We start from the raw sequence: 16,711 nt of genomic DNA, 5'->3' as shown, positions 1-16,711 counted from the left end.
TGGTTTTGCTTCTGGAATATCCTCATCTTGTTTAGCACAGAGGTTTAATGATTAATGATAGAAGGAGGGAACCTAGAAAAGGCCTGATGAATGATTTACTTGGTGAGGGCAAAGGGCCCAACAGCAATGGGCCCCAGCTGCCAGCCTGGCACACCGGGGACCCTGCACTTCCCTTGTTGGAGTTTTGTCCCCATCCCGTCCCTGGTGAGCAGCAAGGAGGGCCCTCAGCCACCCCAGATAGTGCTGGGGCAGTGCCAATGGTGAGTGCTGGTGCAGCTGTCCCTTCCTGATGGGTCTATCCCACCACTGCATCAATGTCCTGGCACAGCACCAGGGATGTTGGCACTGGTGACAGTGGTGGTGACTCTTTTGCTCTAGTCAGGATGGGGGACATTTGTGGGAGCCCCATACTGGTGTCACTGTGTTTCCCTCTGCTCCTCCAGAGGTAGTGCCCAGTGGGGGTTGAGCCTGCCTGTGCTGATGTCACTGGGATGTGGTGACAGCAGTGTCACCCAGCACCATTACTTATCCATTTTCAGTAATAGATGAGGGCTTTCTAGGTGTGGAGGTGGGAGAGAGAATTTTATTCTGATTCAGGGATTTTTGTGGTGTTGGTTGGGATTGCTGGGACCAGTGGGAAAGTCCTGCATGCTGCTGATTTTTCTGGTGCTGCCAGCAAGGAGCCACAGGGGTCAGCCAGTCCTGGGTCCCTGTTGCTTCTTCCTTGGACACTTGGTCCTTGGAGCCTGAAGCAAAGCCAAACAGTACCAGGAAGTGCCAGGGAAGTGGCACTGTGGCCACATCCCAGCAGCACCACTGAGATGTTGGTGTCTCAAGGTGTAAGGGTCATTGGCTGTGGGGACCTCATGGTGCCTCAGGCTCGGCAGTGTCCAGTTAGTGCCGGGTCGAGGACGAGCCTTGCTCAGCTGTGTACTTTGCAGCAAAACCGCAAGTGCTGCTGAGGGACCTGCCTGAGTCACAGAAAATGTGACTCTGACGGCAGGTCAGACTGGCCTATTTACAGCTCCAGGAAATCCTCTGGCTCCTTCTTAGCAGGTCTAGAAAAACCTCCAGCAAACACAAAATAAGATGGTGCCGGGGTCACTAGCAGTGCTGTGTGTGCCGGCACGATGGGATCTGCCTCCTGCCTGGAGCCTGCCGAGACCATGATGCTGGTGCGTGGGAAGGGCAGGGTATCCCATCTGCTGCTTGTTGGGATAACAGGGATTTGCCCTGCCAAAAGCTATGGTGTGGGATGGATGTTCTGCTGCAGGAGCTGAGACACCACGTGAGCCCCATGTCCCAAGCTCTGGATGCCACAAGGGCACTTCGCTAGGTGTGTGCACCAAGGGTGCTGCACAGGTGCCCTGCCAGCACTCCAGGGTGTGGTGCCATGCTAGAGCAATGCCAGGGACAGATAGGGCTCTGGAGCTGGGAGTAATGCCATGGTGGGCATATGGTCTTGTGAGGAGGGGTTTGATGTGGTTTGGGTTGGAGGCTCCCGTGACAGCACCCTGCCACTGGCTGTGATAGGGACAGCCCAGGAGAGGGGACAGCCTTCTGGATCCAGCTGTCCATGTAACTCCATCCTGGCTTGCTGCTGTAAACCAGGGGAGCTGTGTCCTGGAGGGTGACAGCCCTGAGATGCAGCCAACAGCTGCCCTGCCCTTGAATCAGGCATATTCAGGCATATTCCCTCATTATCCACAATGTGGATAATCCCCTACTGCTCTGTCTCACAGCCCAAATGTCACCCCCTGGGACCAAGCTGGGGCCCCATGGTGCCTTCACTTCTAAAGGGATGGCCTCTGTGTTTCTATGCCTAAACTGGGACCCTCCAGCATTTCCACACCCCTGCAGCTGCCCAGTTCAGGACTCGGTGATCCAGGGGACACAGCATGGTTGGAGGCCATAGGAAAACCAGGTTGCTTCACTGGGAATGTTGGTTCTGGGACTCCAGGCTTCACCTGGTGTGTGTTTTGGGACTGATCCTGATCCTGTTGTCTCCATTTCCAGGTCCTGATGTCATCCTGAGCCTCACTGGCAACAGAAGATGCACTGAGTAGTGCAGGTTTCTGTGGCCAGCCCCCTGCCATGGAGGAGGAGGGATCTCTGCCAGTGGCTGCCTGGCTGTCTGCCCTCCACCTCGACCAGTATGTGGAGAGCTTCCAGCAAAGTGAGCTGTGGTCAGTGTGGGACTGCCGGGCTCTGACAGACGAGGGGCTCACCCACCTTGGGGTGCTGCTGCCCGGCCACCGCCGCCGCATCCTTCTGGGGTTGCAGAAAGCCTTCGCTGAGGCCCCGCTACCTGCCGGGACTCACCAGCCCCCTGCCAGTAAACCTGTCCCCATGAAACGCCACATCTTCCGCCTGAGCACTGCAACAGGGCCAAAGCAGCTGGAGCCCCGGTGCCTGCCAGTGCCCGGTGGGACCCCACTGCTGGAACCAGAGAAGGGTGCAAGCTTCACCCAGCTGCCCCCACCCATCCCACCCAGGGTGGGCTGCCGCCCCCCCCTCAAATTCTCACCATCACTATTGGGGGACAGCCCCGTGCCCCACCCTGCATCCTGCAGCCATCTCCCAGTCCTGGAGGACCCCTCTCCGCCAGCCCTTGGGGAGAAGCCCCCTGCCAACAGCAGGGCGAGACCTCCATTGCCACCACTGCCAGCCAAGCGACACCAACTGGAAACCAAGTGCCAGAGCCTGAAGGGCCCTCCATTGCCTGACCATGCCCCCGTGCTCCCCCCCAGGGCTGTGTCCCAGAGGAGGTAAGGGGCAGGGGCAGGGGCATGGGCTTGGTGATGCCCCAAGGCGGCTGGGTCTGTGTGTGGGGCTACTGTGATGTGGGTGGGACCCTAGGGGTCACGACATGTGTTGCCTGGGGTACCTATGCCCTCCCTAGACCTTAGCACATCTCCTGGGGGTACCCCCAGCCCCAGCATGTCCCATGGGAGTACCCCTGCCCCAGGCCACAGCACATTTCTCTGGGGTACCACCATCAGGGCAGGGGATGCTGAAATATTTATTTTGGCTCTAGCTGGATGTATCCACCCTGATCATCCCAGTCACCCAGGTCACTCCAGCCTGGCATGGGCTGGGGTGCAATCCCCGCAACAATGCAGAGCCCTGCCTTCCCCCTACCTGCAGTTTAGGCAGTGCTGAAGCCTGAGGAACTCTTGACACCAGTGGGTGCAAGATAGTGAACCGCCGCATGCAGGGAACATGGGACAAAGCTGCTGCCAGCTGCTGTGGCCAGATGATGTGGGAGCAGGCTGGAATTTTGGGACAGCAGCACTCGCAGCGCCCCCCCCCCCCCCCCCTTTGATGTCCCAGTCACCCAGTGCACTCCTAAATCCTGCAGAGCACAAGCAGATGTGGATTGAGGACTGGGAGTGCAGTTTGGAGGGGGCAAACAAGCTCCTGGGTGCCAGCACCCTCCCGGGGTCAGGTGAGGGAATGTCACCAAGCTTGTGTGTCCCTCCACCCTGGGAGTCCTTCCCCACAACCTCCCCAGGACCCACAGACTCTAAGGGATATGTTCCTGGAGCTAGGGTGTCTAGCTGGTCCCCTGAGGGGGGTCCTGCGAGTGAGGCTGGGTTTGTCCTGACTGATAGTGCTGGATGGGACCATCCAGCTGGACTGATGGTGCTGGATGTGTGTAGTCAGGATGAGAATGGGAGGGCTGGTGGCTGGGATCCCCCTCCAGCTTCCCATCCCTGTGTCCCAATGGGCTTTTTGTGGTAGGGTGGGTGGAAGTGATCCCTCTGCCCGTGCTCTGACCCCTACCTGCAGGGAGTGGGCTGGGATGCTGAGCTGGGGAGGGGGCTCAGGCAGCTGATGTAGGGGGCTGGCATGCCATGGGGTGGGCAGCACCTGTCCTTGGAGCTCCTTGGACTCCGGATCAACAGTGTCCATCCTGGCACCCAGGAAGTGTTCCCACCACTGCATTTCTGCACCAGGATAGTCACCCAAATCCTCCTGAAGCCACTCTCCATCCTGCCCTGGCCAGAAAGCTGCCCGGGCACGATGAGGCTGATGGCTGCCACTTTGGTGCAACCTGTGCTGGTTTGGTGCTCGACGTGCCATCAGTTTGGTACTTGCCATGCTGATTTAGTGCTGTCCGTGCTGGGTGTTTGGTGGCAGCCATGCCAACGTTCTGGTACTGGCCGTGCCGTGGGTTCTTAGTGGCCATGGTGAGGATTTGGTATGCAGGACATGCTGCTGCTTCGGCCAGCTCAGGAAGTTTTGCTGTTTCAGCCAGTGCAGGAAGTGCCGGGGTGAGAAGCTCCGCTCCCTGCCGGCCTCCCCCAGCGCTCCCCGTGGTGCCGATCGGTCCCACCGTGGTTCCTGTCACCTGCCCAGGTAGGGGGGCACGGCTGGCACAGTGCCAGGCGTGCCACACAGGAGCAGCCGGCGGGGACCGGGGCGGAGGGATTTTTGGGATGGGATCGAACGCTGCCGGCGCTACCGGATGCGCCTCTCGCTCTGCCGGCTCCAGCGGGTGTTTCCTGCCCTGGCCTGTGTGCTCACAGGCATTGTTGGTCCCCCACTTCCTCCTGCCCCGGGGACGGGCATTCTGCCGCGGAACAGACGCTACCCCTCCTGGCACGGCACCTCGAAGGCCGTGCACTCGGGGGCTGGGATTCCCCACTGGAGCTGCCCCGGGGGATCTGGGGGTGCATAAGGGTCCCTTGGGAGCTGCATGCAGGACCATGAGACTCAGGACCGGTTGGGCCTGTGGCCTCGCCAGGCAGCAGTGGTTGAACAGCACCCCCTGGACACAAGGGTACTCCAGTGGCTTGGGGGACTCTGGGGTCACCGTGACAGACCCCCGGGGGCTGTGCTAGTGTGGGACAGGTGGGTGGCCACAGGGCCCTGGCACCTGGTGTGCCATCATGCACTCATAACATATAGATTACATATATGTCTTGGTGCTTGGTAGCGACAAAAGGGAATATGTATGGGTGTATGTGTCTGTAAAGGTGTGTGTATATATATTTCTCACATAGATCTTGATGCTTTAGTGAATATATACAGGAGTATATTTGTGCATCCATATGTATGTTATATGTGTATTATGTGGATATATTGGGGAGTTCAGAACTAACCAGCTGAACCCCAAAACTCTGATTTTAAAAGTCACTTTAATTGTATGACCAGGAATATATTGGTTATAAGTGGGTTCTTGTTTTGAGAACATTTTAAAAATAAAGAGCTATCATTTCCCAAGAAATTCTTCCCTCTGAGGGTGGTGAGGCCCTGGCACAGGCTGTCCCGAGAAGCTGTGGCTGCCCCATCCCTGGAAGTGTTCAAAGCTGGGTTGGATGGGGCTTGGAGTAACCTGGGGTTGTAGGTGTCTCTGCCCATGGCATGAGATAAGCTTTAAAGTCTTTTCCCAACCAAACCGTTCCATAGTTCTATGACTCTTTGGCCAGTGCTGGTGCCTGGCCATGCCTGTGGGTGGAGAAGGTGCTGTGGTGCAGGACAGCTGGCATGGACAAGGGGTGCATTCAGGAGGGTGAGGGTATGAGTCACCCTATGTTGGGTGTTGGGTCCTGGCTCTTCGTGTGGGGCGGCATCTGCTGGGAGTTTGGGAAGCTATCTACACTGGGGCTCCCTGGAGTGATGGGTGACTGGCCAAAGTGCCCTGTGCTGGGTCCAAGGGAGCTCCACAGCCCTAGGGTGCTGCTGTTGGCCCCAAACCCATCTCCTGCCCCCATGGGGGGACCTGACCTGGGCGCCTGCAGCCACTGAACATGAAAGGCCTGGGGTTGGGGGGAATAATGCTGGGCTTCCCAAGGACCAACAACAATGGGGAATGCTTGCCCCCATGTTGGGGCTGATGGCTGCTCATGTCTGGATGATCCTTGCCCATGCTGAGCTGATGCCCACATCAGGGTAATGTTTGCCCAGGTCTGGATGGTACTTGCCCACATCAGGGTGATGCTCACTGCATCCAGCCTGGGACCGGGGTTCTTTGACAGCAGCGGTGAGGCAGCTGCATTGGTCTGGCCCTGTCTCTGGGTGGGAATGAGATCCACCTTGTGAAGGTGGAAGTGCCCACAGGGGAGGGACCTCTGAGAATGAGGACTGAGGAAGAGCTGGAGCACCCCTCCATATGCAAACAGCCTGGGAGCAGAGCAAGTGACCTGGGCATTTCTGGGGTGACGCCACGCAACCATTTCTCCTCACTTCCGGCTGTGCTGCTGTGGTCCCTGGTGCTTCCTCCTAGCTGCTTGCAGAGCCACATTGTGGTTTCCTCCAGGCTGTGTTCACCTCCGAGTTCTCACCATCCCCCCAAACCCTGGGCTACCCCAAGCATTTCTGTGCCAGGAGGTGATAGGATCATCCCAGCCCTGCTGGGTGTGGGATGTCTGAGATACTACCTCCCACGGGTTGATGGTAGCAACTGTGTTCAACACTGGGAGCTCTCTCACCAGCTCTGGACATGATGCTGCCCTCCCAATGCTAGCAGCAGGGCTGTGAGCCCCTCAGTTTTGGCCACTGATGGCTCAGACCTAGACACCCCACAGAGGATCCCATGAGCATGTCTGCATCCTAATTGTGGGATGAGGCTGTCAGTGAGGGGGGGCACCCCCTCTCCATGCCCAGGAGATGGTCTAGGGATTAGAGCAGCCCCCTGAGCAGCTGGTGGGGGGAGGGGATTGTAGAAAGTGATGTCAAAGGAAGTGATGACAGAAGACTCCTTTTCAGAGGGCTGGGTTAGCAGGGTGGTGGCCTGGGCAGAGGTTTGGCTTTGGGGTGGTGGCTGTGGAAGAACAGCTCTCTCTGCCCCCTTAGAAGAGAGGCTTAGATAAAGGATAGCATTTAAGGTGCTGCTCTGATAAGGGACAGCACATAAGGCACTGGTTTGCCACTTCTCTAATGGCAGAGGTGGCATCAGCCAGACCCTGCTTGGAGCAGGACTGGCATCCTTTGGGCATGGCTGCATGGGGATCCAGGAAGTGCAGGGCACCCACACTACTCCATGGAGCCATGGGGGGACATGAAGCCCAGGGATGCTACAGCAGCAGATGATGACAGGTGGAGCAGGCAGACCAGTGGGGAGGGTGTTTTGGGAAACTAGGGTGTTATTTGTGCCTGAGCTCAGTGGATGCCCATCCTGCTAGTCCCTGGGATGGTGGGGCTAGGGGCTGGACAGGACTGGGGCTGAGCCAGAAACCCTCCTGAGAAGTCCCCATCCAGGAGATGGGGGTTGTCCTGGCCTGAGGCTTGTCATCTCACTGCTGGCCATGGGGCTTGTATTGCAGCCCACCAACCACACCCCAGGGGACAAACACCATCCTGGGTGACTGCACAGACGCAGACCCCAGCCAGGCTCTTGCTGGAGGGTCTGTGGCTTGTGCACTGTCATTTCCATGTCTCTGGGTCTCTGCACACCTGGGTGCTCCAGCAGCTCCTGCCTGGTGGTGTTGGGAGCAGTGCTGTTGCACTGCCCACACTCCCCTGCCCATGCTCCCCTCCTTCCCTGCCAGCATTCCCCAATGTATGGATGGTTGTGGCTGGTTCCCATGGAAATAGCTGCTGAGAAATGAGGTCAGGCTGACCCAGGGAGAGCCAGCACTCCTGTCCTTGCCTGCTTCCTGCTCCAGCCAGGGAGAAGTTTCTTCTCCAGCTCACCCCAAGCTAAGGCAAAGCTCTTGTGCACAAGCCATGTGCTGGGAGGCACATCCCAGAAACCATGGCATGCTGATGGCATCCTTGGCCATGAAATCATGGGATCACAGAATAGTTTGGATTGGTTGGTACCTTAAAGCCCTTGCCAAGGGCAGGGACACCTCCCACTAGACCAGGTTGCTCCAAGCCCCATCCCACCTGGACTTGAACCTTTGCAGGCGTGGAGCAGTCACAGCATCTCTGGGCAACCTGTGCCAGGTTCTCACCACCCTCAGAGGGAAGAACTGTTCCTTTTTGTGGCTGCAGTGGGAGGTAGTTGGGGCAAGGATGGGGATGGTGCCAGCATGCAGGTCCCCTGGGGCTCACCTACCTGGGGCTTGGGGTAGAAATTCTGCCCACTGCCTCTGCCCTCTCCCTGGATCCAGAGATGCTTCAAAGGTACCTTGTATTTTTATACCCTGGAGAAACTTCTTAATATCCTGCCCTTGAAAACACCATTATCCCAGAGGTTTCTATTGATTGCCTGCCACCTTTCAGTTTCAGGAAGGCAGGAAGCAAGGAACAGGAGGTAGGAGTGGCTGAGCCCAGCTGCTTGGGCTCTGTGGAGAGGAGGTCCCATGGTCCCTTTCCCCCCGGTCAAGGTTTTGGGGCTGGGAGCATTGCTCACTGAGCCAGGAGAAGCTCCATTTCCAGGATTTCTTGCTGCCGTAGCAGTCACCCTGGATCTCCAGTGTCCACTCCACCATAAGGAAGCTGGTGGCATTGAGCATCCTAGGACCCCCATCCTGCTCAAGGAACCCTGTGGCCACTTGCAAACCAGCTAAGGAAGCAACTCTGCCATTGTTTAGGCTGGAGGAAAGAAAACAACCTGCTCTGGGATGTGTCTTCAAAGCTGTGGGTGGCTTGAGGTATCCCAGAGTCAGATAAGGATCCTGAGCTGTGAAGCACACTCAGGGGAGTGAGGCTGGATGCTAGGAAAGCATTTCCAGGCTAGAAAAGTAGTCATATAACCCAAGCACAGGAAAGGCATTACCATGGGGTCTTAGGAATTGGTTTGTGGGTCTGGGTCTGCTGGGGTTTGGTACCTTTTGGGGGTCCTCTGTGATGCCCCTGCAGGTGTATCAGGGTTGGGAAGTAAGGCAGAGGCTGGCATAAGGCAGTGCTTGCTCCTCTCTCCCACAGCATCCCTGCCAAAGAGGAGGTCCCCATCACTGAAAGAGCACCCGGCATCACCCTGTCCTCCCTGTTTCCCCTGCCTCGCACCAAGGTGCCAGCACTGACACCACCGGCGCTGCCCTCCAAGGCTACCCTTCCCTTTGTGCCAGAGTTTGGTGAGTACAAGGGAGGCCTCTCCAGTCTTCCCATCACAAATCTTGCCTTGGGATATCTGGCTGCCAATCCATCAGCATCCATCCCATGGGTGCTGTGCCTTCCTTCTTGTCAGTTTGTTCCTCTGCCCTTGCTGCGGTCTCTTTCTTCTGTATCCTCTTTCTTGCCTTCTGGGCTGGGGGAGTCAGGGGTGCAAGACCTGGGCTGGGGGATTTAGGGTGTGTGAGGTCTCAGCTGAGGGCTTCAGGGAAGGGGTGTAAGACCTGGATTGGGAGTTTCAGGGGATGTGAGATGTGAAGTGGGGTTTTGGGTGCAGCCTCTCCTAGGGCAGAGCAAAGGTATCTGTGGGTGCTGGAAGCACCCACACTCACTCACAGAGGAAAAGTGAACCTATCAGGAGGCTGAAATGCAGATATCCCTGGTTCTGGGGTCCCAGGACTGTGCCTTTACGTCCTCCAGCCCCATCCTCAGGGTGTCCCTGGGGCTCAGCCAACTGCAGGGAGCAATGCTGAGCTGGGGACCCCCATGGAGAGGTGAAGGTTTGGTCTCAGGGTGCGGCCCTGGTTGGACTATACTTCAGCTGAAATAACTCTTCTGGAAGGAGGAGGAAGGGCTGCCTCTCAAGGCCAGCAGCCCTGCAGGCAGCAGCACTGGTTTAACTGGAAGCTGGGGTGTGTTTCAGAAGCTGGGAGAAGCCGTGGACAGGTTATCAGGACAGAGCTTATCTGTTGGGGGGTGTGGGGAGGAAAGCTGCTCCCACCCTGATGGGTTTGGGAAGCAGAGTTTGCAGGAGGTTTCTGTGGTGCCAAGGTGAGCATCTAACTGCACTCCTCCACCCCCTGCAGCCTGACAGCATCCTTGCCTGCTGCCAGGGCCCAAACACCATCATCTGGGTTGGGGTTTTGGGAGGAATCTGATCCAGATTCTCAGTGGGATTTGGGAGAGGGTGTCTGCCAGGGCCAGGCTGTCTGGGACCACTTATTTCCTGGGAGGTTACAATCCTGACCAGGATTCCTGCTGATGTGAGTGTTGAGTGAGGAGGAACCATCTCGCTCCCATCATCATCTGGGATCTCATTTCCACGGTGCACAAGCTCGGGACCTGATAAGGAATGGGAGAGGAGGGAGGGGAATCCACCCAGGAAAACAAGCTGTGGAAAAAGCCCCTGGGAACCCCCAGCAGCAGGAGCTCCCAGGCAGAAACACGAGAGCCTGGATGGAGCCATAGTGCTGGGGCTGGTGTCACCAAGTCCCCTTCTGGTGAGGCCAGGAGTGTTGTGACAGTGCTGGGAGGTGCCACTAGTGGGACTTTGCCCTTTACCAGCTCTTCCCCAAACTCCTTGATAAAACCCTTGTTGTCACAAGAATGGGATGGTTATTTGCCAAGGGTAAGCAAGGGGAAGCCAGCCATGCATCATCCTCCCCACAGGCTCTAGGGTAGCAGGGGAAACTGGGACCCCTTGCTCCACCCCAGCTGATTCCCAGCATCTTCCCTCTCCTTTGTCAGATGATTCAGACTACGAGGACTCGGCGTGGGAGGAGGAATTAGCCAGACCAACGGGGGAGATGGCCAAGGTTGGTCCCAACATGGGGCTGGAGGTGGGCAGGAGCTAGCAGGATGACTGGCCCTAAGGACAGGTACCAGCCTTGGGATGCTCCAGAGATACTGGCTGGGGCTGGAGGAGCATGTTGGCAGTGTCTAGAGAGGGGTTCTGCCTCACTGAGCACCCACTGGGTCTCCCATAGGTTCCTAGGGAGTGCCCCCTGAGTTTCCCATGGGGGCTGGAACCCCAGGGCTTCCAGGAAGCACCCACTGTGTCTCCCATTGGGGCTGGAATCCCAGAGATGGAACTCGGTTCTTCAAGGTCCTTGGGAAGTATCTATCAGGTTTTTCAGTAGTGCTGGGACTCGAGGGTCCCTGGGGAGCACCCACCAGGTCTCACCCAAGTGTCCCCAGGAAGCACTCACTGGGTCCTCTGGGGTCTTTGGGGAGCACCCACAGCTGTGCAGCACCCCACCACACTCACATGCCCAGAGTGTGTGCTAGTAGACATCTCCAGCACTGCATCTTGAATGTAATCCCTGGATTATGAATTTCTATCTGCTTCCCTCGCTCTCTGGGGTGGGAACAGATGGATTTGAGGAGTCCCAGAAGCTGCAGAGCCCCCTGAACACCTGAAGCCCCCATCTGCCTAGGCTTGGGAACACCAGGGCCAAGGAGGCAATGCGAGATTTCTCATGAAGCTCAGACATTTTTAGCTGCTATAAATAACCATCCTGGTGTTCAGCTCCTCCCTTGGCTACACTTTACTCTCTTTAAGTCTCAGCATGCCTCTTCCAGGGCACCTTGGCACTGTGGGCACCCGTTGAGCTGGGGATGGGCTGGTGACATGGCATAGTGTCCCTTCTCCTTCCATCCACCCTGTACCCTCACGGTGCAGTGGCAGCACCAAGGAGACCCCAGGTGTCACAAGTGTGTGTCTCTGCAGGAGGATGTTGAGCCTAGGATGGGGCGACCACGGTCCGTGCGTTTCAACAGCCTCTTCAGTGAAGATGAGTTTGGCGAGGACCACCCCAATGCACCCCCTGCCAAGTACGAGCTTGGCTGCCGTGCTGTGTGCAGGGCATGTGTGTATGATGCTGGTGACATGCTGTGTGTGTATATAGGCAAGGGATATGTGTACGTGTACCAGGGGGTGTTTTTGTTTGTGTGGGGGGTGTGAGCACAGGCAGAGAGCTCTTGTGCATGGCAGAGCAGGTGAGTGCACAGGTCAGGGCTTCTTGTGTATGCACACCTCCACAGTGTGCACACACATGGACACATGCAGGACCTGTGCATGTGAGCATGTGTGAGTGTGTGTGAGCAGAGAGCAGCTCTGCGTATCACTGGGTTGGGGCTGCAGTCTTGGGGGTGCCCCTGTCCCCCCTCCCAGAGCTAGGACTCAGGCCTAGGCTGTCCCTGGGACTGGGGGACATGCTGGGACCCCACCGGGGGGACTATCCCCAGTGTCCCTGCTTGCATACAGTTGGCCTGCGTTGCCTGCGCCTCAGGGAAGGTCACAGGGAGGCTGAAGCATGCCGGGGAGCCTCAGCCCCTCCCGAGACCTGCCAGCTCTTAACCCCCTCCCTCGGCTCCTCATCCCCAGTGGTGGCAGCAGCTGGAGGGACCACAGCCTGCACCTGCCTGCACCCGACGCCTTTCCTGGCAGCAGCCCCAGCATACTTAGTGACAGCATGGAGGGCACCAGTGCCACCAGCCTGCTGTCACCTACCATCAGAGCAGGGTGGCTGGACAAGAACCCGCCACAGGGGTGAGTGATGTACTGGGGGTCCCTGTGTGACATAGAAGGGTACTTGTCCCCTCCTTTTCTCATCTGTCATTCCTGCTCATGGGTGTGTACTTTTGCTTTGGTGAAAATCCATTTCTAGGGGCTCCTTCCACTCCCTTCTAACCTGTGATTTAGGCTAGAAATGTGTTTTTTGTGAAAGAGCCTTTCTCAGAGCAGGTGCCTCCAGTTGTTGTACTGACTTTGCTGAGAAGGGGAGGCTGCAGCTCAACCTTCCTCTCAGACCTTGCATCACTGGGAAAAGAGCTGCTTTTCCTCTGGGGGAGCCCTGGAATAGCGGTGACCACAAGAGAAGCTGTCAGGGATGAGGTGGGGTGTCTGGCTGAGCTGTGCATTTGGCATTGCTGAGTTTGCTGCAGGAGGAGGTGGTGATAGCCCCTATCCTATGGGATAGCAGCCCCAAATCCTAGGCTCATGGTGGATAGTCAGAGTGGTACAACAGTAAAACAGAGGAAGTGCTGGGCTTGTGTCTGTGTGCTCCAGGGTGAGTGAGGAGCCAGTGAGTCATGGGGAGCCAGTGATCCCCCAGGGAGTCTAGTGAACCCAGTGAGCACAACCAGCACAGTGTGCACAGGGAGCCCACTCAAAAAGCCCCTGCACTAGCTGGGAGGCAACAATCAAGCAGGAGATGTGATGGATATTTGGGAGCTTCTTAATCTGGGCTCCAATTAAGCCCCAAGGCAGCAGTTCCACTGAGAAGGAGGAAGCTTAGCTGTTTGCAACAGAGCAGCTGTGCTGCTAGGGAAGTGAGAGCAGCTGGAAGGTCCCTGGGAAACTACTCCAGCAAACCTTTCCTGAGTAAATAAGCCCTTGAGCAACCGTGTCCCTGCTGCCACACCAGCCCCCAACCCCACCAGCAGGGGGGGACCTGGATGTTCAATGCTGGTAGGGGGCTGCATGGCAGGGCTTGCTGGAGCTGTGTTGTTAAGGGCTTGGCTGCTCTTGCAGCCCTACTGCTAAAGGTATGGGCAGAAGAGTCTTCTGCCTTTTCCTGTGGCTGGTCTGCATTCTCAGCTGGAGAGGGCAAAGGGGTCTCTGGTGAGCTGTCTTCCAGCCCCCAGAGGATCCTGCCTCTCATCTGTATCCCCATCCTGATAGAGATGCACAGATTCTTCCTCTGCTCTGGTGCCACTGACCCCTCCTGGAATGTGTCTCCTGGCTTGGATCCTGCCTGTCTTCTAGAGGCAGCCCTTGTTCTCAGCTTCATGTTTTAACTGGTGCCTGGAGGAAAGCATGAAGTCCCCATTGCTATCCCCAGTGGCAACATGAGGGCACAGGATCAAGGGCTCGGGACTTCAAGAGCTGGCTGGGACAGGCCTGTGCAGGATGGAGGACTGGGGATGTAGCACTTGATTAAGGGTTGTAGACACAGGGCAGAATGGAGGGCTGGGGACACGGCACATGATGGAGGGTTGGGGACATCGAGGGCTGGGGACACAGGGCAGGATCAATGACGAGGTGGCCCCAGGCTTTTGGCAACTAGGGCGTGAATACACAAGCGGAATCATCCTGAGTTCAAGGGCATTCTCTCCAATGGGTCCCTCTGGTCCCCTCTCAGGTCCTACATCTACCAGAAGCGCTGGGTGAAGCTTGACACTGATTACCTCCGCTATTTTGACACTGAAAAGGTGGGTGGAGAAGATGGATCTGGGGGCTTGGGATGAGAAGGTGGCAGAGGAGCTGCCCCAGCAGGGCCACCTCCCTCTGGGCATCCCAACTCGGAGACGTGGCTGTACCAAGGGTCAGTATCCCATGGAGCAGCCATGGCTGGATGCTGGGGATGAGATGTGGGAGACTCAGAGCCTCCTGGACACTGGAGCTGGAGCATTGGGAACCTGGGGCACTAACCGCCCCATTTCCCTGAGGCCACAGACATGAGCAGCGTGTCTCCCACTCCCTGACCCAGGATACCTACTCCAAGCGGCTCATTCCCGTCTCCTCCATCTCCCGCGTCTCCAGTGTTGGGGACCAGAAATTTGAGGTTGTCACCAACAACCGCAACTTCGTGTTCCGGGCTGAGAATGATGGTGAGTGACAGGGGTCCCTGTTCCCCAGCTCCTCTCCCTTCCCAGCCCAAGGGATGAGTCCCATTGGCTCCTGGGCTCAGGCTGATCCTGACCTGTCTTGCCTTTGGCCCCACAGCAGACCGCAATGAGTGGATATGGACCCTGCAGCAGATTGCAGAGGAGCGGAAGAGCAAAGCTGCAGCAAGGACATCGATGTCCTTAGCCACTGACAGTGCCACTGAGCTAGCTGATAAGAGTGGCTTCCTGGAGCTGCGGGGCTTTAAGCACAAGCTCTTTGTGGTGGTGGCTGGGGACAAAGTATTCCTTTACAAGAATGCGGAGGTGGGTTGCTGGGGGGGCTGTGGCACTCTGGGGGACCCTGATGCCGTTTCAAGGGGGAAATTCCTTCCCTTTGTACTCCCAGCCTGAGCAGAGCAGGAGTGAGCCAGGGCACTCAGGCCTGTCGCCACCCCTCAAATGGGGACAGCACAGAAGCAGCTCAGGGGTGCTGCCCCCTGAGCCCTCCCTCTCTGCTGGCTCTGAGCCTTGGGATCTCCCAGGAGCATGACACCCACTGTAGCTGCTTCCAGAGTCTGTGGTGCCCTAGGTACACCCAGGATGAGAGCTGGCCAGTGAAGGGACAGAGTTACCCCAGCTCTCAGGCACTTGGATCCCATCATCCATCCCCCCTCATCTCTTGCCCACCCTCCCCCACCAGGACTATCGGCTGGGGATTGGCATCACCTACATTGAGATGAATGTGGGGAATGTCAAGGAGGTGGATCGCCGAGGCTTTGACCTCACCACACCATACAGGATCTTCAGGTGAGCCAGGGTGGGGAGGGGGTGCTGAGGGTGCTGCCTACCCTGAGCCATAGTATATCTCACCCCCATCCCTCCTGGCAGCTTCTCTGCTGACTCTGAGCAGGAGAAGGAAGAATGGGTGGAGGCCATGCAGCAGTCCATCACTGAGGCACTCTCCAACTCAGAGGTGGCTGAGAGGATCTGGGCGGTGGAGTCCAACCGCTTCTGTGCTGACTGCGGCTCCCCCAAACCTGACTGGGCCTCCATCAATCTCTGTGTTGTCATCTGCAAGAGATGTGCAGGTACCCATAACCAGAGGGGTACAAATGGGGATCCCAGCCCTTTCACACCACAAAATGGGTCCCTAATGACTCATCTCACTGGCAGGGGAACACCGGGGATTGGGTCCTGGCATCACCAAAGTCCGGAGCTTGAAGATGGACAGGAAGGTGTGGACTGAGGAGCTGATTGAGGTAGTAGCACAGACCAGTCCCAAAAAGCCCTTTTGGGGGCAACACCCTGTTCCCTCTGCATTATGGAGCTGCTGGCTGTGGGCTGTGGGCTGCTGGAGCACGGCAAGGCTCTTCCAGGCTGATTCCAGGCCCCTGGGGGGACATCATGGTGTGGCTTGGCTGGGGAGAGGACCCCCAGCAGCCTTTTATTCTGTCCCTGTGGACCCCTGGCAGCCAGTTCAGCATGCCGGTAAAGACAAGCAGCTCTTCATGTGCCACAGACAGACGGTGTCTCTTTGTCCGTGGATACATGGCTGTAGAGCGGCTGGAGTGGCTGTGGGGCCGTGGCTGTGGGATTGGAGTAGGGCCGAGGGCAGAGCAGTTCCCCGAAGCGGTAAGGCCGCCGGCGCGGAGGAATGTGTCGGCGCAGCCAGGGCCGGGAATAGGTGGGCGGGGCAGCTGGGATTCGTTTCAAGATCTAACCTGGCGGCCATTTCCCGCCGGCAGAGCTCTGTTCTTCCCGTCTATCCTGCTCAGATCCTGCATTCCTGCTTGGCGTCCCACCCGCGCAGCCCCCGCCTCCAGCACTGCCTGCTCCTCGAGCTCCCAGCCGCTTCCAGCTGCGGCCTATGGCTGCTCCGTTTTCCCTCCCCTCTCTGGGAACCCTGCCTGAAACCACCCCAGCATCCCCAGGGCCCCAGCTCGCACCGCCCCTTCTCGTCTCGCATGCATCCATTCCATCCCTAAGAACTGTGGGGTGCTGGCAGTGTCCCGTGGGTATTGAGGTGACGTGGGTCTTCCTGATAAATCTCTTAATGGCATTGCTCAGCTGTGGGTAGCGGGATGGCAAAGGGCCACCAAAAGCACTTTTAATCTGTCCCCATGGGTACCGAGCACCACCCCACCTCCCACAGCTGGGTTCTGCTTTCCAGATGTGGTTTTCTGGGGCAGGAAGGGGAGTTGGCGGCTATGGGGGCTGTCAGATGCTGCATGGCTGCAGTGGGTGGGTGGGTGCACCTGCACCCTGCACACTCCCACTCCCCACTCCCCTACACCACCCATCCTCTTCCTGCACCCCACTGTTCCTCTGGGGCAGCACCCCGCCCCCAGCAAAGCCCCCCCCATGCCCCAGCAGT

At 57.6% G+C, this 16,711-nt stretch overlaps 1 protein-coding gene across 5 annotated transcripts in view; it reads left to right on the top strand.

The window, feature by feature from the left end:
• Window positions 1-16,711, top strand: part of ARAP1 (ArfGAP with RhoGAP domain, ankyrin repeat and PH domain 1) — a 35,999-nt gene that overhangs the window by 5,589 nt on the left and 13,699 nt on the right. For 4 of the 5 annotated variants that reach the window (XR_010996172.1, XM_068180705.1, XM_068180702.1 and 1 more), the window contains exons 2-12: window positions 2,017-2,768; window positions 8,821-8,969; window positions 10,474-10,541; window positions 11,456-11,559; window positions 12,113-12,277; window positions 13,872-13,941; window positions 14,220-14,340; window positions 14,456-14,661; window positions 15,038-15,144; window positions 15,226-15,425; window positions 15,511-15,596. Coding sequence is in view for 4 of the 5 variants with exons in the window: in XM_068180705.1 (XP_068036806.1) it covers window positions 2,095-2,768; window positions 8,821-8,969; window positions 10,474-10,541; window positions 11,456-11,559; window positions 12,113-12,277; window positions 13,872-13,941; window positions 14,220-14,340; window positions 14,456-14,661; window positions 15,038-15,144; window positions 15,226-15,425; window positions 15,511-15,596 (1,950 nt within the window). In the remaining variant the exon portion in view is untranslated. The remainder of the gene's footprint in view (window positions 1-2,016; window positions 2,769-8,820; window positions 8,970-10,473; window positions 10,542-11,455; window positions 11,560-12,112; window positions 12,278-13,871; window positions 13,942-14,219; window positions 14,341-14,455; window positions 14,662-15,037; window positions 15,145-15,225; window positions 15,426-15,510; window positions 15,597-16,711) is intronic. The other variant, XM_068180703.1, reaches the window with a different exon arrangement.

Source organism: Anomalospiza imberbis, chromosome 2 (genome assembly GCF_031753505.1).
Source record: "Anomalospiza imberbis isolate Cuckoo-Finch-1a 21T00152 chromosome 2, ASM3175350v1, whole genome shotgun sequence".
NCBI classification, from domain to species: domain Eukaryota; kingdom Metazoa; phylum Chordata; class Aves; order Passeriformes; family Viduidae; genus Anomalospiza; species Anomalospiza imberbis.
This window is presented reverse-complemented; position numbering and strand designations above follow the sequence as displayed.